We start from the raw sequence: 27345 nt of genomic DNA, 5'->3' as shown, positions 1-27345 counted from the left end.
CGTTGTTTTGCTCTGGTAGGAGTGCTCCCTTCCTCTGCTGGGAGTCTGTGTCTTCCATAAAGCATGGTACAAAATCTGACAAAGGGATCTCTACATTCTGTCTCCCACTTGGGGCTCTGACCTGGCTCTCGTCTGGTTCTGTATAGCGGACACTGGCCTTGTTATTATGAAATGGAAACCTATTCCATATCTAGTGCATTACTTCTTTACCACATGTCCCACAGTGGTCTGGTAAACTGCTTGTTAAACCAATATTCTCTCCATCCCAATCATCGTCTTTGGTGAAACCAATATATTCTAGAATGGTCGTTTTCCCAGAAGCATTCATAGGGGAGAGCGTCATACAACAAAACACCCGTTAAAGGAAAAATTCACCCGTTTTGAATGTTATTTTTTTTGGGGGGGGGGGGGGGGGGTTGGAGTGGTGGTCTGTGGATTACCAGGGGTCATCTCATGTTCGTGTGTATCATCAAATCAAATCAAATGTATTTATAAAACCCTTCTTACATCAGCTGATATCTCAAAGTGCTGTACAGAAACCCAGCCTAAAACCCCAAACAGCAAGCAATGCAGGTGTAGAAGCACGGCGGCTAGGAAAAACTCCCTAGAAAGGCCCAGAACCTAGGAAGTATTTATATAGCCCTTCTTAAACCCCAAACAGCAAGCAATGCAGGTGTCGAAGCACGTGCTCCTGCCGTTCACGCAGGCTGAAACACAGCCGGTATGATGTAGCGTGGTGATGAAGCTGATGATGAAGTCGTTCTCACTACTCTGGAAAGTTAATAGGAATATGACACCTATCATACAGATTTCAGACTGGCCAATCACACAATTAACACTGTATAGTGTGTAAAGCCTTGTTTGCATATTTATTTCCCAGGGTGCCTTTCGAGTGAATTTTATCTGTACCAGTAACACCCATTACTGTTTGCTAGTGTTCTGAACAAACTCACGGACAACTACAAAAAGCTCAAACCAAGTTTATTCACCCACTGGGTCAAACGACTGCAGAGACAAAGACACGATTACACAAGCACATATATTTATAGACCTCCTACTAGGCAGAGTCATCTCCTTGCACATCTAGACAGCCAATAGATCTCTGTTGCTAGGCAGGACCTGAATTGGTTCCTCTCTCTAGTGTACGCATGTCCCTGCCTGATGATAGAACATTCGTGGGCGTGGGAGTATATGCGTGTGGGATAGAACTGTTCCTTCTCACTTCATGTGTCCTGTTATTTGTAACTTATTTTGTACATAATGTTTCTGCCACCGTCTCTGTTGACCGAAAAGAGCTTCTGGACATCAGGACAGCGATTACTCACCTCGTACTGGACAAAGATTTTTTTTTTTCTTTAACGAGTCGGACGCGAAGGATTTACTTCAGAAACCCGACAAGGCCCAAATCCCCATCCTTCACATGAAGAAGAGCCAGGGATATCGGGGTAGTAGGTTGGGGTGCCTTGTAAGGATTCAACGGCCAATGGGGTAATCCACCTGTACCATGTGTGATTACTATTATTTGACCATGCTGGTCATTTAGGAACATTTGAACATCTTGGCCATGTTCTGTTATAATCTCCACCCGGCGCAGCCAGAAGAGAACTGGCCACCCCTCATAGCCTGGTTCCTCTCTAGGTTTCTTCCTAGGTTCTGGTCTTTCTAGGGAGTTTTTCCTATCCACCGTGCTTCTACACCTGCATTGCTTGCTGTTTGGGGTTTTAGGCTGCGTTTCTGTACAGTACTTTGTGACATCAGCTGATGTAAGAAGGGCTTTGTAAATAAATGTGATTTTGATTTGATTACCATCAGTCCTATTTTCCAATGTGCAATCATTGGATAACAAACTGGATGAGCTCCGATCAAGACTACCAGCGGGACATTAAAAACTGTAATATCTTATGTTTCACTGAGTCGTGGCTGAACGATGACATGGATAATATACAGCTGGGTGGGTTTTCGATCCATCGGCAAGATAGAACAGCTGCCTCCGGTAAGACAAGGGGTGGAGGTCTGTGTCTATTTGTAAATAACAGCTGGTGCACAAAATCTAATATTAAGGAAGTCACAAGGTTTTGCTCGCCTGAGGTAGAGTATCTCATGATAAGCTGTAGACCACACTATTTACCAAGAGAGTTTTCATCTATATTTTTCGTAGCTGTCTATTTACCACCATAAACCGATGCTGGAACTAAGACCTACTCAACCAGCTGTATAAGGCCATAAGCAAACAAGAAAATGCTCATCCAGAAGCGGCGCTCCTAGTGGCCGGGGACTTTAATGCAGGTCAACTTAAATCAGTTTTACCTCATTTTTACCAGCATGTTAAATGTGCAACCAGAGAGAAAAAAAACTGTAGACCACCTTTACTCCACACACAGACGTGTACAAAACTCTCCCTTACCCTCCATTTGGAAAATCTGACCATAACTATATCCTCCTAATTCCTGCTTACAAGCAAAAACTAAAGCAGGAAGCACAAGTGACTCGCTCAATTAAGAAGTGGTCAGTTGGTGCAGATACTAAACTAAAAGACTGTTTTGCACAGACTGGAATATGTTCTGGGATTATTCCGATGGCATTGAGTAGTACAACACCTCAGTCACTGGTTTCATCAATAAGTGCATCGATGACGTCGTCCCCACAGTGACCAGTACATACCCCAACCAGAAGCCATGGAATACAGGCAACATCCGCACTGAGCTAAAGGGTAGAGCTGCCGCTTTCAAGGAGCGGGACTCTAACCTGGACGCTTATAAGAAATCCCGCTTTGCCCTCCGAGGAACCATCAAACAGGCAAAGCATCAATACAGGACTAAGATTGAATCCTACTACACCGGCTCTGACGCTTGTCTGATGTGGCAGGGGTTGCAATCTAATTCGGACTACGAACTACGAAGGGAAGCACAGCCCAGTGACAGGAGCCTGACAGACAAGATAAATTACTTCTATGCAAGCTTCAAGGCAAGCAACACTGAAGCATGCATGAGAGCACCAGCTGTTCCAGATGACTATTTTCTTCTTTTTAATTTAAATTTTTTATTTTTTATTTTTTTAAATTCAGTTTATTTTAGTAAATACTTTCTTAACACGTATTTTCCTTAAAACTGCATTGTTGGTTAAGGGATTGTAGGTAAGCATTTCACTGTTGTATTTGGCGCATGTGACAAATACAATTTGATTTGATAATGAGGTTCTTCCCCTGTCTTTTTCACTTTGAGAGAGTTAACGGAAATTAACTCAACACATTCGAGTAACAACAACACCACATGGTTAGCATTTAATTTATTCAGCACAGGTTGCCCCAATTTCAATCCCATTCTTGTTAACCCCACTAGAATCAACAATCAGACATAACACTGGTGTTAACCCCACTAGAATCAACACTCAGAATAACACTGGTGTTACCCACACTAGAATCAACACTCAGAATAACACTAGAACCCCATTAGAATCAGCACTCAGATATAACCCTGGTGTTAATAACCCCACAAGAATCAACACTCAGATATAACACTGGTGTTAACCTCACTAGAATCAACACTCAGATATAACACTGGTGTTAACCCCTCTTGAATCAACACTCAGATATAACACTGGTGTTACCCACACTAGAATCAACACTCAGATATAACACTGGTGTTACCCCACTAGAATCAACACTCAGAATAACACTGGTGTTACCCACACTAGAATCAACACTCAGATATAACACTGGTGTTAACCCCACTAGAATCAACACTCAGAATAACACTGGTGGTAATAACCCCACTAGAATCAACACTCAGAATAACACTGGTGTTAACCCCTCTAGAATCAACACTCAGATATAACACTGGTGTTACCCCACTAGAATCAACACTCAGAATAACACTGGTGTTACCCACACTAGAATCAACACTCAGAATAACACTAGAACCCCATTAGAATCAGCACTCAGATATAACCATGGTGTTAATAACCCCACAAGAATCAACACTCAGATATAACCCTGGTGTTAATAACCCCACTAGAATCAACACTCAGAATAACACTGGTGTTAACCCCACTAGAATCAACACTCAGATATAACACTGGTGTTAACCCCACTAGAATCAACACTCAGACATAACACTGGTGTTAACCCCACTAGAATCAACACTCAGATATAACACTGGTGTTAACCCCACTAGAATCAACACTCAGATATAACACTGGTGTTAACCCCACTAGAATCAACACTCAGACATAACACTGGTGTTAACCCCACTAGAATCAACACTCAGATATAACACTGGTGTTAACCCCACTAGATTCAACACTCAGATTTTAACACCCACATTTTTGCTGTGTACCTTTTAACCCTGTTTTTGTTTTCAGATTATCAGGTTTGATGTAGCATTTAGCACATAAGGTTAGCCCTTAAACAGGTCTGGGTGATATTGATCCAGCTGTAGAGTGTAAGGTTAGCCCTTAAACAGGTCTGGGTGATATTGATCCAGCTGTAGAGTGTAAGGTTAGCCCTTAAACAGGTCTGGGTGATATTGATCCAGCTGTAAGGTTAGCCCTTAAACAGGTCTGGGTGATATTGATCCAGCTGTAGAGTGTAAGGTTAGCCCTTAAACAGGTCTGGGTGATATTGATCCAGCTGTAGAGTGTAAGGTTAGCCCTTAAACAGGTCTGGGTGATATTGATCCAGCTGTAGCATGTAAGGTTAGCCCTTAAACAGGTCTGGGTGATATTGATCCAGCTGTAGCATGTAAGGTTAGCCCATAAACAGGTCTGGGTGATATTGATGCAGCTGTAGAGTGTAAGGTTAGCCCTTAAACAGGTCTGGGTGATATTGATCCAGCTGTAGCGTGTAAGGTTAGCCCTTAAACAGGTCTGGGTGATATTGATCCAGCTGTAGAGTGTAAGGTTAGCCCTTAAACAGGTCTGGGTGATATTGATCCAGCTGTAGCATGTAAGGTTAGCCCTTAAACAGGTCTGTGTGATATTGATCCAGCTGTAGAGTGTAAGGTTAGCCCTTAAACAGGTCTGGGTGATATTGATCCAGCTGTAAGGTTAGCCCTTACACAGGTCTGGGTGATATTGATCCAGCTGTAGAGTGTAAGGTTAGCCCTTAAACAGGTCTGGGTGATATTGATCCAGCTGTAAGGTTAGCCCATAAACAGGTCTGGGTGATATTGATCCAGCTGTAGCATGTAAGGTTAGCCCTTAAACAGGTCTGGGTGATATTGATCCAGCTGTAGCGTGTAAGGTTAGCCCTTAAACAGGTCTGGGTGATATTGATCCAGCTGTAGCATGTAAGGTTAGCCCTTAAACAGGTCTGGGTGATATTGATCCAGCTGTAAGGTTAGCCCATAAACAGGTCTGGGGGATATTGATCCAGCTGTAGAGTGTAAGGTTAGCCCTTAAACAGGTCTGTGTGATATTGATCCAGCTGTAAGGTTAGCCCTTAAACAGGTCTGGGTGATATTGATCCAGCTGTAGAGTATAAGGTTAGCCCATAAACAGGTCTGGGTGATATTGATCCAGCTATAGCATGTAAGGTTAGCCCTTAAACAGGTTTGGGTGATATTGATCCAGCTGTAGCATGTAAGGTTAGCCCTTAAACAGGTCTGGGTGATATTGATCCAGCTGTAGCATGTAAGGTTAGCCCTTAAACAAGTCTGGGTGATATTGATCCAGCTGTAGAGTGTAAGGTTAGCCCTTAAACAGGTCTGGGTGATATTGATCCAGCTGTAGCATGTAAGGTTAGCCCTTAAACAGGTCTGGGTGATATTGATCCAGCTGTAGAGTGTAAGGTTAGCCCATAAACAGGTCTGGGTGATATTGATCCAGCTGTAGCATGTAAGGTTACCCCTTAAACAAGTCTGGGTGATATTGATCCAGCTGTAGAGTGTAAGGTTAGCCCTTAAACAGGTCTGGGTGATATTGATCCAGCTGTAAGGTTAGCCCATAAACAGGTCTGGGGGATATTGATCCAGCTGTAGAGTGTAAGGTTAGCCCGTAAACAGGTCTGGGTGATATTGATCCAGCTGTAAGGTTAGCCCTTAAACAGGTCTGGGGGATATTGATCCAGCTGTAGAGTGTAAGGTTAGCCCTTAAACAGGTCTGGGTGATATTGATCCAGCTGTAAGGTTAGCCCATAAACAGGTCTGGGTGATATTGATCCAGCTGTAGCATGTAAGGTTAGCCCTTAAACAGGTCTGGGTGATATTGATCCAGCTGTAGCATGTAAGGTTAGCCCATAAACAGGTCTGGGTGATATTGATCCAGCTGTAGCATGTAAGGTTAGCCCATAAACAGGTCTGGGTGATATTGATCCAGCTGTAGAGTGTAAGGTTAGCCCTTAAACAGGTCTGGGTGATATTGATCCAGCTGTAGAGTGTAAGGTTAGCCCTTAAACAGGTCTGGGTGATATTGATCCAGCTATAGCATGTAAGGTTAGCCCTTAAACAGGTCTGGGTGATATTGATCCAGCTGTAGCATGTAAGGTTAGCCCTTAAACAGGTCTGGGTGATATTGATCCAGCTGTAGAGTGTAAGGTTAGCCCTTAAACAGGTCTGGGTGATATTGATCCAGCTGTAAGGTTAGCCCATAAACAGGTCTGGGTGATATTGATCCAGCTATAGCATGTAAGGTTAGCCCTTAAACAGGTCTGGGTGATATTGATCCAGCTGTAGCATGTAAGGTTAGCCCTTAAACAGGTCTGGGTGATATTGATCCAGCTGTAGAGTGTAAGGTTAGCCCTTAAACAGGTCTGGGTGATATTGATCCAGCTGTAAGGTTAGCCCTTAAACAGGTCTGGGTGATATTGATCCAGCTGTAGCATGTAAGGTTAGCCCTTAAACAGGTCTGGGTGATATTGATCCAGCTGTAGCATGTAAGGTTAGCCCATAAACAGGTCTGGGTGATATTGATCCAGCTGTAGAGTGTAAGGTTAGCCCTTAAACAGGTCTGGGTGATATTGATCCAGCTGTAAGGTTAGCCCATAAACAGGTCTGGGTGATATTGATCCAGCTGTAGAGTGTAAGGTTAGCCCTTAAACAGGTCTGGGTGATATTGATCCAGCTGTAGCATGTAAGGTTAGCCCTTAAACAGGTCTGGGTGATATTGATCCAGCTGTAGCATGTAAGGTTAGCCCTTAAACAGGTCTGGGTGATATTGATCCAGCAGTAGCATGTAAGGTTAGCCCATAAACAGGTCTGGGTGATATTGATCCAGCTGTAGAGTGTAAGGTTAGCCCTTAAACAGGTCTGGGTGATATTGATCCAGCTGTAGCGTGTAAGGTTAGCCCTTAAACAGGTCTGGGTGATATTGATCCAGCTGTAGAGTGTAAGGTTAGCCCTTAAACAGGTCTGGGTGATATTGATCCAGCTGTAGCATATAAGGTTAGCCCTTAAACAGGTCTGTGTGATATTGATCCAGCTTTAGCATGTAAGGTTAGCCCATAAACAGGTCTGGGTGATATTGATCCAGCTGTAGAGTGTAAGGTTAGCCCTTAAACAGGTCTGGGTGATATTGATCCAGCTGTAAGGTTAGCCCTTACACAGGTCTGGGTGATATTGATCCAGCTGTAGAGTGTAAGGTTAGCCCTTAAACAGGTCTGGGTGATATTGATCCAGCTGTAGCGTGTAAGGTTAGCCCTTAAACAGGTCTGGGTGATATTGATCCAGCTGTAGAGTGTAAGGTTAGCCCTTAAACAGGTCTGGGTGATATTGATCCAGCTGTAGAGTGTAAGGTTAGCCCTTAAACAGGTCTGGGTGATATTGATCCAGCTGTAGAGTGTAAGGTTAGCCCATAAACAGGTCTGGGGGATATTGATCCAGCTGTAGAGTGTAAGGTTAGCCCTTAAACAGGTCTGTGTGATATTGATCCAGCTGTAAGGTTAGCCCTTAAACAGGTCTGGGTGATATTGATCCAGCTGTAGAGTATAAGGTTAGCCCATAAACAGGTCTGGGTGATATTGATCCAGCTATAGCATGTAAGGTTAGCCCTTAAACAGGTCTGGGTGATATTGATCCAGCTGTAGAGTGTAAGGTTAGCCCTTAAACAAGTCTGGGTGATATTGATCCAGCTGTAAGGTTAGCCCATAAACAGGTCTGGGGGATATTGATTTAGCTGTAGAGTGTAAGGTTAGCCCGTAAACAGGTCTGGGTGATATTGATCCAGCTGTAAGGTTAGCCCTTAAACAGATCTGGGGGATATTGATCCAGCTGTAGAGTGTAAGGTTAGCCCTTAAACAGGTCTGGGTGATATTGATCCAGCTGTAAGGTTAGCCCATAAACAGGTCTGGGTGATATTGATCCAGCTGTAGAGTGTAAGGTTAGCCCTTAAACAGGTCTGGGTGATATTGATCCAGCTGTAGCATGTAAGGTTAGCCCATAAACAGGTCTGGGTGATATTGATCCAGCTGTAGAGTGTAAGGTTAGCCCTTAAACAGGTCTGGGTGATATTGATCCAGCTGTAGAGTGTAAGGTTAGCCCTTAAACAGGTCTGGGTGATATTGATCCAGCTGTAGCATGTAAGGTTAGCCCATAAACAGGTCTGGGTGATATTGATCCAGCTGTAGAGTGTAAGGTTAGCCCTTAAACAGGTCTGGGTGATATTGATCCAGCTGTAGAGTGTAAGGTTAGCCCATAAACAGGTCTGGGTGATATTGATCCAGCTATAGCATGTAAGGTTAGCCCTTTAACATGTCTGGGTGATATTGATCCAGCTGTTGCTGCCACACATTTCCTCCACTGCAGCCCATACACACACACACACACACACACACACACACACACACACACACACACACACACACACACACACACACACACACACACACACACACACACACACACACACATTTGCTAGGAACCAAGCAGGAGGTCTCAAAGTGTGACCTGCAGATGTACTGCAATGGGTCTCTGCGGCCAGGTCTCAAAATATGATAATAATAATATAATAATAATATACAAATCAAATCAAATGTATTTACAAAGCCCTTCTTAGATCAGCTGATGTCACAAAGTGCTGTACAGAAACCCAGCCTAGAACCCCAAACAGCAAAGCAATGCAGGTGTAGGAGCACGGTGGCTAGGAAAAACTCCCTGGAAAGTTGCCAGTTGCTCGTGAAAGTCTACACATCCCTTTGCCCAGTGTCCACATTTTACTGCCCCAACATTACATCTGAAAAGGGATTATTTAAAAAAAAAAAAAAAGTATCCTATCGATCTACACAAAACAATGGATATACATACAGTATGTTGCCCTAACAGTTGTGCAAAGGTTGGTAGAATCTTATTCAAAATAATTCACAGCCGTAATGGCTGCCAAAGGTGCTTCCACCAAGTATAAACTATGGTGAAGACACACACAATCAAGACATCCTCATTTTGTATTTCTTAGTAATTTGGAACATTTTCTAAAATGTTTTTTTTTTCACTTTGAAAATGTTCCAAGCCCAACGCGCTAACCACTAGGCTACCTGCCGTTTTCAAGTCTTGCCATAGATTTTCAAGACAATTTAAGTCAAAACTTTAACTAGGCCACTCAGGAACAGTCAATGTCATCTTGGTTAGCAACTCCAGTGTATATTTGGCCTTGTGTTTTAGGTTATTGCCCTGCTGAAAGGTGAATGTGTCTGTCTTCTAGTGTCTGTTGGAAAGGTGACTGAACCAGGCTTTCCTCTAGGATTTTGCCTGTGCTTAGCTCTATTCTGTGTCTATTTATCCTAAAAAACTCCCTAGTCCTTGTCGATGACAAGCATACCCATAACATGATGCAGCCATCAGCATGCTTTAAAATATGAAGTGGTACTCAGTGATGTGTTGTTTTGGACTTGACCCAAACATAACACTTTCTATTCAGGACATAAAGTTAATTTCTTTGCCACATTATTTGCAGTACTACTTTAGCACCTTATTGCAATCAGGATGCATGTTTTGGAATATTTTTTATTCTGTACAGAATATTTGTAGTCCTTTTTTTCACTCTGTCATTTAGGTTAGTATTGTGGAGTAATTACAATGTTGTTGATCATTCCTAAGTTTTCTCCTATCACAGCCATTAAACTGTGTTAAAATCACCATTGGCATCATAGTGAAATCCCTGAGCGGTTTCCTTCCTCTCCGCCCTTCTTTGAAAACCATTGGAAAACCTCCCTGGTCTGCTCACTGCTGAACCAAAAGACCTTACAAATAAATGTGTGGGGTACAGAGATGGGGTAGTAATTTAAAAATCATGTTAAACACTATTATTGCTCACAGAGTGAGTCCATGCAACGTATTATGTGACTTCTACAGCAAGTTTTTAGGTTTGCCCTAACAAATGGGTTGAATACTCATTGACTCAAGACATTTCAGCCTTTTCATTTTTTTATTAATTTGTAAACATTTCTAAAAACGTCATTTCACTTTGACATTATGTGGTATTGTGAATAAATAAATGACATCAAATCTCATTTTAATCGCTCAGGGCTCCAGCTGTGCATTTGGTTCGGTAACTTACTCGCTAAGTGGCTAGATGTCAAAATCAAGCTTCTTGGTTACAGCAGAGACGTTCAACCCCCTCCTGGATCAAGATCCCTACTGCCTAAATTTAATTGTGTTGCGTAAAAAAACATATTTTTTACGTTTGGAAAAAACAAATAGCTGCCCTTGTGTGCACTGCCGGTAATACCGTACACCCCGGTATGGTACAGGAACGATAGGATGATAATCTGGACACCACCACAACCCTAGAGGCTTCTAATCAAGGCTGTAGAGTTGGGTTGCATCCACCCTAACACCCTTTTCCCCATAAGGACTCTGGTCAAAAGTAGTGCACTATAATAGGATAATGGTGTGCCGTTTGGGACATCAAACCTTTTTGTTACAATACTACAGTATTGGCAGATATATCTACATATTGATGTACAGTAAAGTACTGAAGATATTAGTGACAGTGAATTGATGCTTGGGGTCCTTCGATAGAACGAGGGACTACGGATGCAGTTTCTCAACATTGTTACATCATCATCCACACTCATGATGGATATGTGTATTTATGTAATTATATATGAAATACATGAAGTGTTAATAACACACGGTCTCTGTCTTTCTTTTCTGTCTGTCTGTGTCTCACATTCTCTTTCTCTCTGTCTATCTCTCTCTCTCTTTCTGTCCCTCTGTCTCTGTCTCTGACTCTCTCTCTGTCTCTTTCTGTCCCTCTGTCTCTGTCTCTGACTCTCTCTGTCTCTCTCTCTCTGTCTCTCCCTGTATGTCTCTCTCTCTCTCTCTGTCTCTCTCTCTCTCTCTGTCACTCTCTCTCGCTCTTTAGGTCAGACGGACACTTCAACAAAGACAGGTCGGTAACGTTTCATGTTTCACAAATGTTTGGGTTACCTTCATCACTGAGACATACCTGTGGATCAACTGGGAATCTTTGAAATGTAAAACTTTAATGTAGCCTACTTGAGTCTGCAGGTGAATATCTGGCTGTTTTAGCTTGTCTCTGTTTTAGCTTGTCTCTGCGTTAGCTTGTCTCTGCGTTAGCTTGTCTCTGCGTTAGCTTGTCTCTGCGTTAGCTTGTCTCTGTTTTAGCTTGTCTCTGTTTTAGCTTGTCTCTGCGTTAGCTTGTCTCTGCGTTAGCTTGTCTCTGCGTTAGTTTGTCTCTGTTTTAGCTTGTCTCTGTTTTAGCTTGTCTCTGTTTTAGCTTGTCTCTGCGTTAGCTTGTCTCTGCGTTAGCTTGTCTCTGTTTTAGCTTGTCTCTGCGTTAGCTTGTCTCTACGTTAGCTTGTCTCTGCATTAGCTTGTCTCTGCGTTAGCTTGTCTCTGCTTTAGCTTGTCTCTGATTTAGCTTGTCTCTGCGTTAGCTTGTCTCTGCGTTAGCTTGTCTCTGCGTTAGCTTGCCTCTGTGTTAGCTTTTCTCTGCATGGAGCCTCTTTATTTTTGGCAACAACATGAAAATGAGACAGGGTCAGAGAGGATAAATGCTGTGTTGTCGTGGAAACGCCTCGGATGAAGTGAATCGCCTTTGAAAACAGCTAATAGTTCACGGTACCTACTGCCACAAGTCTGTTACACCTCAGTTTGTAGAAACTGTGATATGTTGCTCTATACATGTTATGGGCTCAGTGGTTGACTATACTGATGGAATCCACATGTTATGGGCTCAGTGGTTGACTATACTGATGGAATCCACATGTTATGGGCTCAGTGGTTGACTATACTGATGGAATCCACATGTTATGGGCTCAGTGGTTGACTATACTGATGGAATCCACATGTTATCGGCTCAGTGGTTGACTATACTGATGGAATCCACATGTTATGGGCTCAGTGGTTGACTATACTGATGGAATCCACATGTTATGGGCTCAGTGGTTGAATATACTGATGGAATCCACATGTTATGGGCTCAGTGGTTGACTATACTGATGGAATCCACATGTTATGTGCTCAGTGGTTGACTATACTGATGGAATCCACATGTTATCGGCTCAGTGGTTGACTATACTGATGGAACCCACATGTTATGGGCTCAGTGGTTGACTATACTGATGGAATCCACATGTTATGGGCTCAGTGGTTGACTATACTGATGGAATCCACATGTTATGGGCTCAGTGGTTGAATATACTGATGGAATCCACATGGTATGGGCTCAGTGGTTGACTAAACTGATGGAATCCACATGGTATGGGCTCAGTGGTTGACTATACTGATGGAATCCACATGTTATGGGCTCAGTGGTTGACTATACTGATGGAATCCACATGTTGTTATGGGCTCAGTGGTTGACTATACTGATGGAATCCACATGTTATGGGCTCAGTGGTTGACTATACTGATGGAATCCACATGTTATGGGCTCAGTGGTTGAATATACTGATGGAATCCACATGTTATGGGCTCAGTGGTTGACTATACTGATGGAATCCACATGTTATGGGCTCAGTGGTTGAATATACTGATGGAATCCACATGTTGTTATGGGCTCAGTGGTTGACTATACTGATGGAACCCACATGTTATGGGCTCAGTGGTTGAATATACTGATGGAATCCACATGTTATGGGCTCAGTGGTTGAATATACTGATGGAATCCACATGTTATGTGCTCAGTGGTTGACTATACTGATGGAACCCACATGTTATGGGCTCAGTGGTTGACTATACTGATGGAACCCACATGTTATGGGCTCAGTGGTTGACTATACTGATGGAATCCACATGTTATGGGCTCAGTGGTTGAATATACTGATGGAATCCACATGTTATGGGCTCAGTGGTTGAATATACTGATGGAACCCACATGTTATGGGCTCAGTGGTTGAATATACTGATGGAATCCACATGTTATGGGCTCAGTGGTTGACTATACTGATGGAATCCACATGTTATGGGCTCAGTGGTTGACTATACTGATGGAATCCACATGTTATGGGCTCAGTGGTTGACTATACTGATGGAATCCACATGTTATGGGCTCAGTGGTTGACTATACTGATGGAATCCACATGTTATGGGCTCAGTGGTTGACTATACTGATGGAATCCACATGTTATGGGCTCAGTGGTTGAATATACTGATGGAACCCACATGTTATGGGCTCAGTGGTTGAATATACTGATGGAACCCACAGGCCCACATTTTGTAGATATTCTCCAATAGCAGTCTTGAATTCCAAATAAAGGTGATTGAACTAATGCATTTGATGTACCTGTAGTGTACCTGTAGTGTACCCAACACGCTTTCACAGTCTCCAAAGTTTTTCCGTAAATGCCCAATTTCGAAAGTTTAAGCATACATTCCCAATGCTTAAGGTAAGGGTTAAGGTTAAGGATATGGTTATGAATGGTTAAGGTAAGGGTTAAGGTTTGAGATAGGGTTATGAATGGTTAAGGTCTGGGATAGGGTTATGAATGGTTAAGGTAAGGTTTAAGGTCTGGGATAGGGTTATGAATGGTTAAGGTTTGGGATAGGGTTATGAATGGTTAAGGTTTGGGATAGGGTTATGAATGGTTAAGGTAAGGTTTAAGGTCTGGGATAGGGTTAAAAACAAACGTGTGCCTTGCACTGGGATTGAGAGGTGGTTTGAGTTTGGTTCGATTGGATTCCGTCATCTGGTTCCCTTTTTTAGGGCAATGTGAACATAAAGCTCCCCAGGTTCACTTGTCATTATTCTAGCACCAGACACTAGACTACTGTTATAACCCTTCACACTAGACTACTGTTATAACCCCTCACACTAGACTACTGCCATAACACCTCATACTAGACTACTGTTATAACCCATCACACTAGACTACTGCCATAATCCCTCACACTAGACTACTGTTATAACCCCTCACACTAGACTATGGACATAACCCCTCACACTAGACTACTGTTATAACCCTTCACACTAGACTACTGCCATAACCCCTCACACTAGACTACTGTTATAACCCCTCACACTAGACTACTGTCATAAACCCTCACACTAGACTACTGTCATAACCCCTCACACTAAACTACTGACATAACCCCTCACACTAGACTACTGTTATAACCCCTCACACTAGACTACTGTTATAACCCCTCAACCTAGACTACTGTTATAACCCCTCACACTAGACTACTGCCATAACCCCTCACACTAGACTACTGTTATAACCCCTCACACTAGAGTACTGTTATAACCCTTCACACTAGACTACTGTTATAACCCCTCACACTAGACTACTTCCATAACCCCTCACACTAGACTACTGTTATAACCCCTCACACTAGACTACTGTTATAACCCCTCACACTAGACTACTGTTATAACCCCTCACACTAGACTACTGTTATAACCCCTCACACTAGACTACTGACATAACCCCTCACACTAGACTATTGTCATAACCCCTCACACTAGACTACTGTTATAACCCCTCACACTAGAGTACTGTTATAACCCTTCACACTAGACTACTGTTATAACCCCTCACACTAGACTACTTCCATAACCCCTCACACTAGACTACTGTTATAACCCCTCACACTAGACTACTGTTATAACCCCTCACACTAGACTACTGTTATAACCCCTCACACTAGACTACTGTTATAACCCCTCACACTAGAGTACTGTTATAACCCTTCACACTAGACTACTGTTATAACCCCTCACACTAGACTACTTCCATAACCCCTCACACTAGACTACTGTTATAACCCCTCACACTAGACTACTGTTATAACCCCTCACACTAGACTACTGTTATAACCCCTCACACTAGACTACTGTCATAACCCCTCACACTAGACTACTTCCATAACCCCTCACACTAGACTACTGTCATAACCCCTCACACTACACTACTGTCATAACCCCTCACACTACACTACTGTCATAACCCCTCACACTAGACTACTGACATAACCCCTCACACTAGACTACTGTTATAACCCCTCACACTAGACTACTGACATAACCCCTCACACTAGACTACTGTCATAACCCCTCACACTAGACTACTGTTATAACCTCTCATACTAGACTACTGTCATAACCCCTCACACTAGACTACTGCTATAACCCCTCACACTAGACTACTGTTATAACCCCTCACACTAGACTACTGTTATAACCCCTCACACTAGACTACTGTTATAACCCCTCACACTAGACTACTGTTATAACCCCTCACACTAGACTACTGTCATAACCCCTCACACTAGACTACTGCCATAACCCCTCACACTAGACTACTGATATAACCCCTCACACTAGACTACTGTTATAACCCCTCACACTAGACTACTGACATAACCCCTCACACTAGACTACTGTCATAACCCCTCACACTAGACTACTGTCATAACCCCTCACACTAGACTACTGTCATAACCCCTCACACTAGACTACTGCCATAACCCCTCACACTAGACTACTGATATAACCCCTCACACTAGACTACTGTTATAACCCCTCACACTAGACTACTGACATAACCCCTCACACTAGACTACTGTTATAACCCCTCACACTAGACTAGACTACTGACATAACCCCTCACACTAGACTACTGTCATAACCCCTCACACTAGACTACTGTTATAACCCCTCACACTAGACTACTGTCATAACCCCTCACACTAGACTACTGACATAACCCCTCACACTAGACTACTGTTATAACCCCTCACACTAGACTACTGACATAACCCCTCACACTAGACTACTGTTATAACCCCTCACACTAGACTACTGACATAACCCCTCACACTAGACTACTGTTATAACCCCTCACACTAGACTAGACTACTGACATAACCCCTCACACTAGACTACTGTCATAACCCCTCACACTAGACTACTGACATAACCCCTCACACTAGACTACTGTTATAACCCCTCACACTAGACTACTGTCATAACCCCTCACACTAGACTACTGACATAACCCCTCACACTAGACTACTGTTATAACCCCTCACACTAGACTACTGACATAACCCCTCACACTAGACTACTGTTATAACCCCTCACACTAGACTACTGATATAACCCCTCACACTAGACTACTGTTATAACCCCTCACACTAGACTACTGTCATAACCCCTCACACTAGACTACTGACATAACCCCTCACACTAGACTACTGTTATAACCCCTCACACTAGACTACTGATATAACCCCTCACACTAGACTACTGACATAACCCCTCACACTAGACTACTGCTATAACCCCTCACACTAGACTACTGTCATAACCCCTCACACTAGACTACTGTTATAACCCCTCACACTTGACTACTGACATAACCCCTCACACTAGACTACTGTCATAACCCCTCACACTAGACTACTGTTATAACCCCTCACACTAGACTACTGTTATAACCCCTCACACTAGACTACTGTCATAACCCCTCACACTAGACTACTGTTATAACCCCTCACACTAGACTACTGACATAACCCCTCACACTAGACTACTGTTATAACCCCTCACACTAGACTACTGTTATAACCCCTCACACTAGACTACTGTTATAACCCCTCACACTAGACTACTGTTATAACCCCTCACACTAGAGTACTGTTATAACCCTTCACACTAGACTACTGTTATAACCCCTCACACTAGACTACTGTTATAACCCCTCACACTAGACTACTGTTATAACCCCTCACACTAGACTACTGTCATAACCCCTCACACTAGACTACTTCCATAACCCCTCACACTAGACTACTGTTATAACCCCTCACACTAGACTACTGTTATAACCCCTCACACTAGACTACTGTTATAACCCCTCACACTAGACTACTGTTATAACCCCTCACACTAGACTACTGTCATAACCCCTCACACTAGACTACTTCCATAACCCCTCACACTACACTACTGTCATAACCCCTCACACTACACTACTGTCATAACCCCTCACACTAGACTACTGACATAACCCCTCACACTAGACTACTGTTATAACCCCTCACACTAGACTACTGACATAACCCCTCACACTAGACTACTGTCATAACCCCTCACACTAGACTACTGTTATAACCTCTCATACTAGACTACTGTCATAACCCCTCACACTAGACTACTGCTATAACCCCTCACACTAGACTACTGTTATAACCCCTCACACTAGACTACTGATATAACCCCTCACACTAGACTACTGTTATAACCCCTCACACTAGACTACTGACATAACCCCTCACACTAGACTACTGTCATAACCCCTCACACTAGACTACTGCCATAACCCCTCACACTAGACTACTGATATAACCCCTCACACTAGACTACTGTTATAACCCCTCACACTAGACTACTGACATAACCCCTCACACTAGACTACTGTTATAACCCCTCACACTAGACTAGACTACTGACATAACCCCTCACACTAGACTACTGTCATAACCCCTCACACTAGACTACTGACATAACCCCTCACACTAGACTACTGTTATAACCCCTCACACTAGACTACTGTCATAACCCCTCACACTAGACTACTGACATAACCCCTCACACTAGACTACTGTTATAACCCCTCACACTAGACTACTGACATAACCCCTCACACTAGACTACTGTTATAACCCCTCACACTAGACTACTGATATAACCCCTCACACTAGACTACTGTTATAACCCCTCACACTAGACTACTGTCATAACCCCTCACACTAGACTACTGACATAACCCCTCACACTAGACTACTGTTATAACCCCTCACACTAGACTACTGACATAACCCCTCACACTAGACTACTGTCATAACCCCTCACACTAGACTACTGTTATAACCCCTCACACTAGACTACTGTTATAACCCCTCACACTAGACTACTGTCATAACCCCTCACACTAGACTACTGTTATAACCCCTCACACTAGACTACTGACATAACCCCTCACACTAGACTACTGTTATAACCCCTCACACTAGACTACTGTTATAACCCCTCACACTAGACTACTGCTATAACCCCTCACACTAGACTACTGCCATAACCCCTCACACTAGACTACTGTTATAACCCCTAATAATAATAATTCTAATATATATACTGCTGTACATATCGTCCATATTATATCTACTGCTGTACATATCATTATAATATTTATTTGGGTTGTTAATTGATTACTGTTACAGTTCTACTTGGGTTGTTAATTGATTACTGTTACAGTTCTATTTGGGTTGTTAATTGATTACTGTTACAGTTCTATTTGGGTTGTTAATTGGTTGTTAATTGATTACTGTTACAGTTCTACTTGGGTTGTTAATTGGTTGTTAATTGATTATTGTTACAGTTCTATTTGGGTTGTTAATTGATTACTGTTACAGTGCTATTTGGGTTGTTAGTTGGTTGTTAATTGATTACTGTTACAGTTCTACTTGGGTTGTTAATTGGTTGTTAATTGATTACTGTTACAGTTCTATTTGGGTTGTTAATTGATTACTGTTACAGTTCTATTTGGGTTGTTAATTGATTACTGTTACAGTTCTATTTGGGTTGTTAATTGATTACTGTTACAGTTCTATTTGGGTTGTTAATTGATTACTGTTACAGTTCTATTTGGGTTGTTAATTGATTACTGTTACAGTTCTATTTGGGTTGTTAATTGATTACTGTTACAGTTCTATTTGGGTTGTTAATTGATTACTGTTACAGTTCTATTTGGGTTGTTAATTGATTACTGTTACAGTTCTATTTGGGTTGTTAATTGATTACTGTTACAGTGCTATTTGGGTTGTTAATTGATTACTGTTACAGTTCTATTTGGGTTGTTAATTGATTACTGTTACAGTGCTATTTGGGTTGTTAGTTGGATTACGTTCCGACATTTCTTGATTGACATTTTTCTGCATTGTTAGGAGCTGGTAACGTAATCGTTTCCCTGCACCCGCTATAACATATGCTAAACTGTGTACGCGACCAAAACATTTTTCTTTGATTTGATGCTGCAGTGCAATGTAAAGGGAGTAAGACAACCCACTTTCCTCTCATATCTGTTCCTCCCTACTGTACCATACCGTAGCTGCAGATCTTACAGTAGGATAGCAGTGATATAGTGTCCTGTCTCTTCCTCCCTACTGTACCATACCGTAGCTGCAGGACCTACAGTAGGATAGCAGTGATATAGTGTCCTGTCTCTTCCTCCCTACTGTACCATACCGTAGCTGCAGGTCTTACAGTAGGATAGCAGTGATATAGTGTCCTGTCTCTTCCTCCCTACTGTACCATACCGTAGCTGCAGGTCTTACAGTAGGATAGCAGTGATATAGTGTCCTGTCTCTTCCTCCCTACTGTACCATACCGTAGCTGCAGGTCTTACAGTAGGATAGCAGTGATATAGTGTCCTGTCTCTTCCTCCCTACTGTACCATACCGTAGCTGCAGGTCTTACAGTAGGATAGCAGTGATATAGTGTCCTGTCTCTTCCTCCCTACTGTACCATACCGTAGCTGCAGGTCTTACAGTAGGATAGCAGTGATATAGTGTCCTGTCTCTTCCTCCCTACTGTACCATACCGTAGCTGCAGGTCTTACAGTAGGATAGCAGTGATATAGTGTCCTGTCTGTTCCTCCCTACAGTACCATACCGTAGCTGCAGGTCTTACAGTAGGATAGCAGTGATATAGTGTCCTGTCTGTTCCTCCCTACTGTACCATACCGTAGCTGCAGGTCTTACAGTAGGATAGCAGTGATATAGTGTCCTGTCTGTTCCTCCCTACTGTACCATACCGTAGCTGCAGGTCTTACAGTAGGATAGCAGTGATATAGTGTCCTGTCTGTTCCTCCCTACAGTACCATACCGTAGCTGCAGGTCTTACAGTAGGATAGCAGTGATATAGTGTCCTGTCTGTTCCTCCCTACAGTACCATACCGTAGCTGCAGGTCTTACAGTAGGATAGCAGTGATATAGTGTCCTGTCTGTTCCTCCCTACTGTACCATACCGTAGCTGCAGGTCTTACAGTAGGATAGCAGTGATATAGTGTCCTGTCTGTTCCTCCCTACAGTACCATACCGTAGCTGCAGGTCTTACAGTAGGATAGCAGTGATATAGTGTCCTGTCTGTTCCTCCCTACAGTACCATACCGTAGCTGCAGGTCTTACAGTAGGATAGCAGTGATATAGTGTCCTGTCTCTTCCTCCCTACTGTACCATACCGTAGCTGCAGGTCTTACAGTAGGATAGCAGTGATATAGTGTCCTGTCTGTTCCTCCCTACAGTACCATACCGTAGCTGCAGGTCTTACAGTAGGATAGCAGTGATATAGTGTCCTGTCTGTTCCTCCCTACTGTACCATACCGTAGCTGCAGGACTTACAGTAGGATAGCAGTGATATAGTGTCCTGTCTGTTCCTCCCTACAGTACCATACCGTAGCTGCAGGTCTTACAGTAGGATAGCAGTGATATAGTGTCCTGTCTGTTCCTCCCTACAGTACCATACCGTAGCTGCAGGTCTTACAGTAGGATAGCAGTGATATAGTGTCCTGTCTGTTCCTCCCTACTGTACCATACCGTAGCTGCAGGTCTTACAGTAGGATAGCAGTGATATAGTGTCCTGTCTGTTCCTCCCTACTGTACCATACCGTAGCTGCAGGTCTTACAGTAGGATAGCAGTGATATAGTGTCCTGTCTCTTCCTCCCTACTGTACCATACCGTAGCTGCAGGTCTTACAGTAGGATAGCAGTGATATAGTGTCCTGTCTCTTCCTCCCTACTGTACCATACCGTAGCTGCAGGTCTTACAGTAGGATAGCAGTGATATAGTGTCCTGTCTCTTCCTCCCTACTGGACCATACCGTAGCTGCAGGACTTACAGTAGGATAGCAGTGATATAGTGTCCTGTCTGTTCCTCCCTACTGTACCATACCGTAGCTGCAGGACTTACAGTAGGATAGCAGTGATATAGTGTCCTGTCTGTTCCTCCCTACAGTACCATACCGTAGCTGCAGGTCTTACAGTAGGATAGCAGTGATATAGTGTCCTGTCTGTTCCTCCCTACAGTACCATACCGTAGCTGCAGGTCTTACAGTAGGATAGCAGTGATATAGTGTCCTGTCTGTTCCTCCCTACAGTACCATACCGTAGCTGCAGGTCTTACAGTAGGATAGCAGTGATATAGTGTCCTGTCTGTTCCTCCCTACAGTACCATACCGTAGCTGCAGGTCTTACAGTAGGATAGCAGTGATATAGTGTCCTGTCTGTTCCTCCCTACAGTACCATACCGTAGCTGCAGGTCTTACAGTAGGATAGCAGTGATATAGTGTCCTGTCTGTTCCTCCCTACAGTACCATACCGTAGCTGCAGGTCTTACAGTAGGATAGCAGTGATATAGTGTCCTGTCTCTTCCTCCCTACTGGACCATACCGTAGCTGCAGGTCTTACAGTAGGATAGCAGTGATATAGTGTCCTGTCTGTTCCTCCCTACTGTACCATACCGTAGCTGCAGGTCTTACAGTAGGATAGCAGTGATATAGTGTCCTGTCTGTTCCTCCCTACTGTACCATACCGTAGCTGCAGGACTTACAGTAGGATAGCAGTGATATAGTGTCCTGTCTGTTCCTCCCTACAGTACCATACCGTAGCTGCAGGTCTTACAGTAGGATAGCAGTGATATAGTGTCCTGTCTGTTCCTCCCTACAGTACCATACCGTAGCTGCAGGTCTTACAGTAGGATAGCAGTGATATAGTGTCCTGTCTGTTCCTCCCTACTGTACCATACCGTAGCTGCAGGTCTTACAGTAGGATAGCAGTGATATAGTGTCCTGTCTGTTCCTCCCTACAGTACCATACCGTAGCTGCAGGTCTTACAGTAGGATAGCAGTGATATAGTGTCCTGTCTCTTCCTCCCTACTGGACCATACCGTAGCTGCAGGTCTTACAGTAGGATAGCAGTGATATAGTGTCCTGTCTGTTCCTCCCTACAGTACCATACCGTAGCTGCAGGACTTACAGTAGGATAGCAGTGATATAGTGTCCTGTCTGTTCCTCCCTACTGTACCATACCGTAGCTGCAGGACTTACAGTAGGATAGCAGTGATATAGTGTCCTGTCTGTTCCTCCCTACTGTACCATACCGTAGCTGCAGGTCTTATAGTAGGATAGCAGTGATATAGTGTCCTGTCTGTTCCTCCCTACAGTACCATACCGTAGCTGCAGGTCTTACAGTAGGATAGCAGTGATATAGTGTCCTGTCTGTTCCTCCCTACTGTACCATACCGTAGCTGCAGGACTTACAGTAGGATAGCAGTGATATAGTGTCCTGTCTGTTCCTCCCTACTGGACCATACCGTAGCGGCAGGACTTACAGTAGGATAGCAGTGATATAGTGTCCTGTCTCTTCCTCCCTACTGGACCATACCGTAGCTGCAGGACTTACAGTAGGATAGCAGTGATATAGTGTCCTGTCTGTTCCTCCCTACTGTACCATACCGTAGCTGCAGGACCTACAGTAGGATAGCAGTGATATAGTGTCCTGTCTCTTCCTCCCTACTGTACCATACCGTAGCTGCAGGACTTACAGTAGGATAGCAGTGATATAGTGTCCTGTCTCTTCCTCCCTACTGTACCATACCGTAGCTGCAGGACTTACAGTAGGATAGCAGTGATATAGTGTCCTGTCTCTTCCTCCCTACTGTACCATACCGTAGCTGCAGGACTTACAGTAGGATAGCAGTGATATAGTGTCCTGTCTCTTCCTCCCTACTGTACCATACCGTAGCTGCAGGACGTACAGTAGGATAGCAGTGATATAGTGTCCTGTCTCTTCCTCCCTACTGGACCATACCGTAGCTGCAGGGCTTACAGTAGGATAGCCGTGATATAGTGTCCTGTCTCTTCCTCCCTACTGTACCATACCGTAGCTGCAGGACTTACAGTAGGATAGCAGTGATATAGTGTCCTGTCTCTTCCTCCCTACTGGACCATACCGTAGCTGCAGGACTTACAGTAGGATATCAGTGATGTAGTGTCCTGTCTGTTCCTCCCTACTGTACCATACTGTAGCTGCAGGACTTACAGTAGGATAGCAGTGATATAGTGTCCTGTCTCTTCCTCCCTACTGTACCATACCGTAACTGCAGGACTTACAGTAGGATAGCAGTGATATAGTGTCCTGTCTGTTCCTCCCTACTGTACCGTAGCGTAGCTGCAGGACCTACAGTAGGATAGCAGTGATATAGTGTCCTGTGTGTGTGTGTGTGTGTGTGTGTGTGTGTGTGTGTGTGTGTGTGTGTGTGTGTGTGTGTGTGTGTGGCAGAGAGGGAGAGAGGGAGAAAGTACAAGCATGTGTGTAAAGGTGTGTAAGGACCAGCATGGTGAAAAAGAACATTCATTTAGCTGTGAGCAACTGTTTGTGTGTAACAGTATTGCTTCCGTCTCACAGCTACGTGTGTGTGTGCTGAGCTGCATGCTAGATCTATTTAAAACCCATCACATGCCAGCTAAACACCCCATGCCTCTGTTACTGTGGCAACTAACTACTTTCTTCATTTGCTAGCGTTGCCCTTAACAACAATGTCAGCATGCCACTATTCCAACAGTCTGACTGGCTGATTTCACTCCGTTCAGTCACTCCGTTCAGTTTCACTCCTTTCAGTCACTCTGTTCAGTTTCACTCCGTTCAGTTTCACTCCGTTCAGTTTCACTCCGTTCAGTTTCACTCCTTTCAGTCACTCCGTTCAGTTTCACTCCGTTCAGTTTCACGCCGTTCAGTTTCACTCCGTTCAGTCACTCCGTTCAGTCACTCCGTTCAGTCACTCCGTTCAGTTTCACTCCGTTCAGTTTCACGCCGTTCAGTTTCACGCCGTTCAGTTTCACTCCGTTCAGTTCACCTTAGTTATAGAAATTACTGTTACAGAGCATTATGGGTACTGTTACAGAGAATTATGGGTACTGTAACAGAGCATTATGGGTATTGTAGTATAGGGATGAATATTTTCCCAAATCATCGACAAAGTATTTATCCCGAAAGTCCCGGGAAATACCACAAAAATCGGAAGTACCCATTTAAAGTATTTAAAACCAAGATCGGGTCACTCAGTGTTCTCCCACAATAAGATTGTCGCTGGCGCCACTATGTAAAGATTAAGGTAACACTTTACTTGACACCCAGCGCCATAACACGCTATGGCACAGTCATAACCTGTCATAAGATTGTCATAACACTGGCATGACACATATATTTACACATGTTGTATTGTATTATTTTATAGCCGGTTTTGACACCTACATAAGAGTGTCAAAACACACATTTATTCAAATGAGAAGTCTCCTTTACATTTTGAAATATGTTGTTGTTGTAATGAATTCTTCATCAGATTTTAAAAACAACTTCTAGAAAATACACTTTATGTCAAGAAGCATTATGACCATCATAGTCATATAAGCCAGATAGGCCTATCACGTACATGACCTTATGTCAGTGATCAGTCACAAAGAGGCCGTCTTTTTCCTGCTCCTGAAATCTGCTCCTACATTCATCCCAGTTATCAGCAACAGAGCATTGGGGTTCGTGCATGTCTGATATCAATGTGTGAGCAATTACACTGATCATTGAATATGGTAAAAAAAAAAAAAAACTCTCCTACATTTTAGAGTGGTCAAAACCATTCATCTAGAGGCGACGGGGGGGGGGAAGCAACATTTTAGAGTGGTCAAAACCATTCATCTTTAGGCGACGGGGGGGAGGGAAGCAACATTTTAGAGTGGTCAAAACCATTCATCTAGAGGCGACAGGGGGGAGGGAAGCAACATTTTAGAGTGGTCAAAACCATTCATCTAGAGGTGACGGGGGGGGGGGGAAGCAACATTTTAGAGTGGTCAAAACCATTCATCTAGAGGCGACAGGGGGGAGGGAAGCAACATTTTAGAGTGGTCAAAACCATTCATCTAGAGGCGACGGGGGGGAGGGAAGCAACATTTTAGAGTGGTCAAAACCATTCATCTAGAGGTGACGGGGGGAGGGAAGCAACATTTTAGAGTGGTCAAAACCATTCATCTAGAGGCGACGGGGGGAGGGAAGCAACATTTTAGAGTGGTCAAAACCATTCATCTAGAGGCGACGGGGGGGAGGGGAGGGAAGCAACATTTTAGAGTGGTCAAAACCATTCATCTAGAGGCGACGGGGGGGAGGGAAGCAACATTTTAGAGTGGTCAAAACCATTCATCTAGAGGCGACGGGGGGAGGGAAGCAACATTTTAGAGTGGTCAAAACCATTCATCTAGAGGCGACGGGGGGAGGGAAGCAACATTTTAGAGTGGTCAAAACCATTCATCTAGAGGCGACAGGGGGGAGGGAAGCAACATTTTAGAGTGGTCAAAACCATTCATCTAGAGGCGACGGGGGGGAGGGAAGCAACATTTTAGAGTGGTCAAAACCATTCATCTAGAGGTGACGGGGGGAGGGAAGCAACATTTTAGAGTAGTCAAAACCATTCATCTAGAGGTGACGGGGGGAGGGAAGCATCATTTTAGAGTGGTCAAAACCATTCATCTAGAGGTGACGGGGGGAGGGAAGCAACATTTTAGAGTGGTCAAAACCATTCATCTAGAGGCGACGGGGGGGGGGAAGCAACATTTTAGAGTGGTCAAAACCATTCATCTAGAGGCGACGGGGGGGAGGGAAGCAACATTTTAGAGTGGTCAAAACCATTCATCTAGAGGCGACGGGGGGGAGGGAAGCAACATTTTAGAGTGGTCAAAACCATTCATCTAGAGGCGACGGGGGGGAGGGAAGCAACATTTTAGAGTGGTCAAAACCATTCATCTAGAGGCGACGGGGGGGAGGGAAGCAACATTTTAGAGTGGTCAAAACCATTCATCTAGAGGTGACGGGGGGGAGGGAAGCAACATTTTAGAGTGGTCAAAACCATTCATCTAGAGGTGACGGGGGGAGGGAAGCAACATTTTAGAGTGGTCAAAACCATTCATCTAGAGGCGACGGGGGGGAGGGAAGCAACATTTTAGAGTGGTCAAAACCATTCATCTAGAGGTGACGGGGGGAGGGAAGCAACATTTTAGAGTGGTCAAAACCATTCATCTAGAGGCGACGGGGGGGAGGGGAGGGAAGCAACATTTTAGAGTGGTCAAAACCATTCATCTAGAGGCGACGGGGGGGAGGGAAGCAACATTTTAGAGTGGTCAAAACCATTCATCTAGAGGCGACGGGGGGAGGGAAGCAACATTTTAGAGTGGTCAAAACCATTCATCTAGAGGCGACGGGGGGAGGGAAGCAACATTTTAGAGTGGTCAAAACCATTCATCTAGAGGCGACAGGGGGGAGGGAAGCAACATTTTAGAGTGGTCAAAACCATTCATCTAGAGGCGACGGGGGGGAGGGAAGCAACATTTTAGAGTGGTCAAAACCATTCATCTAGAGGTGACGGGGGGAGGGAAGCAACATTTTAGAGTAGTCAAAACCATTCATCTAGAGGTGACGGGGGGAGGGAAGCATCATTTTAGAGTGGTCAAAACCATTCATCTAGAGGTGACGGGGGGAGGGAAGCAACATTTTAGAGTGGTCAAAACCATTCATCTAGAGGCGACGGGGGGGGGAAGCAACATTTTAGAGTGGTCAAAACCATTCATCTAGAGGCGACGGGGGGGAGGGAAGCAACATTTTAGAGTGGTCAAAACCATTCATCTAGAGGTGACGGGGGGGGGAAGCAACATTTTAGAGTGGTCAAAACCATTCATCTAGAGGCGACGGGGGGGGAGGGAAGCAACATTTTAGAGTGGTCAAAACCATTCATCTAGAGGCGACGGGGGGAGGGAAGCAACATTTTAGAGTGGTCAAAACCATTCATCTAGAGGTGACGGGGGGAGGGAAGCAACATTTTAGAGTGGTCAAAACCATTCATCTAGAGGTGAC

The 27345-nt window shown here is 43.9% G+C and overlaps 1 protein-coding gene across 1 annotated transcript in view; it reads left to right on the top strand.

Moving 5' to 3' along the window:
• The window catches only part of LOC129861349 (putative uncharacterized protein DDB_G0290521), a 137760-nt gene that overhangs the window by 11939 nt on the left and 98476 nt on the right, over positions 1-27345 (top strand). Inside the window, exon 2 of the mRNA XM_055932721.1 lies at positions 11293-11319. Within this exon, the coding sequence (XP_055788696.1) occupies positions 11293-11319 (27 nt within the window). The remainder of the gene's footprint in view (positions 1-11292; positions 11320-27345) is intronic.

Source organism: Salvelinus fontinalis, chromosome 8 (genome assembly GCF_029448725.1).
Source record: "Salvelinus fontinalis isolate EN_2023a chromosome 8, ASM2944872v1, whole genome shotgun sequence".
Classification (NCBI taxonomy): Eukaryota; Metazoa; Chordata; class Actinopteri; order Salmoniformes; family Salmonidae; genus Salvelinus; species Salvelinus fontinalis.
The sequence above is the reverse complement of the archived record's forward strand: the minus strand, read 5'-3'. Positions and strand labels throughout refer to the sequence as shown.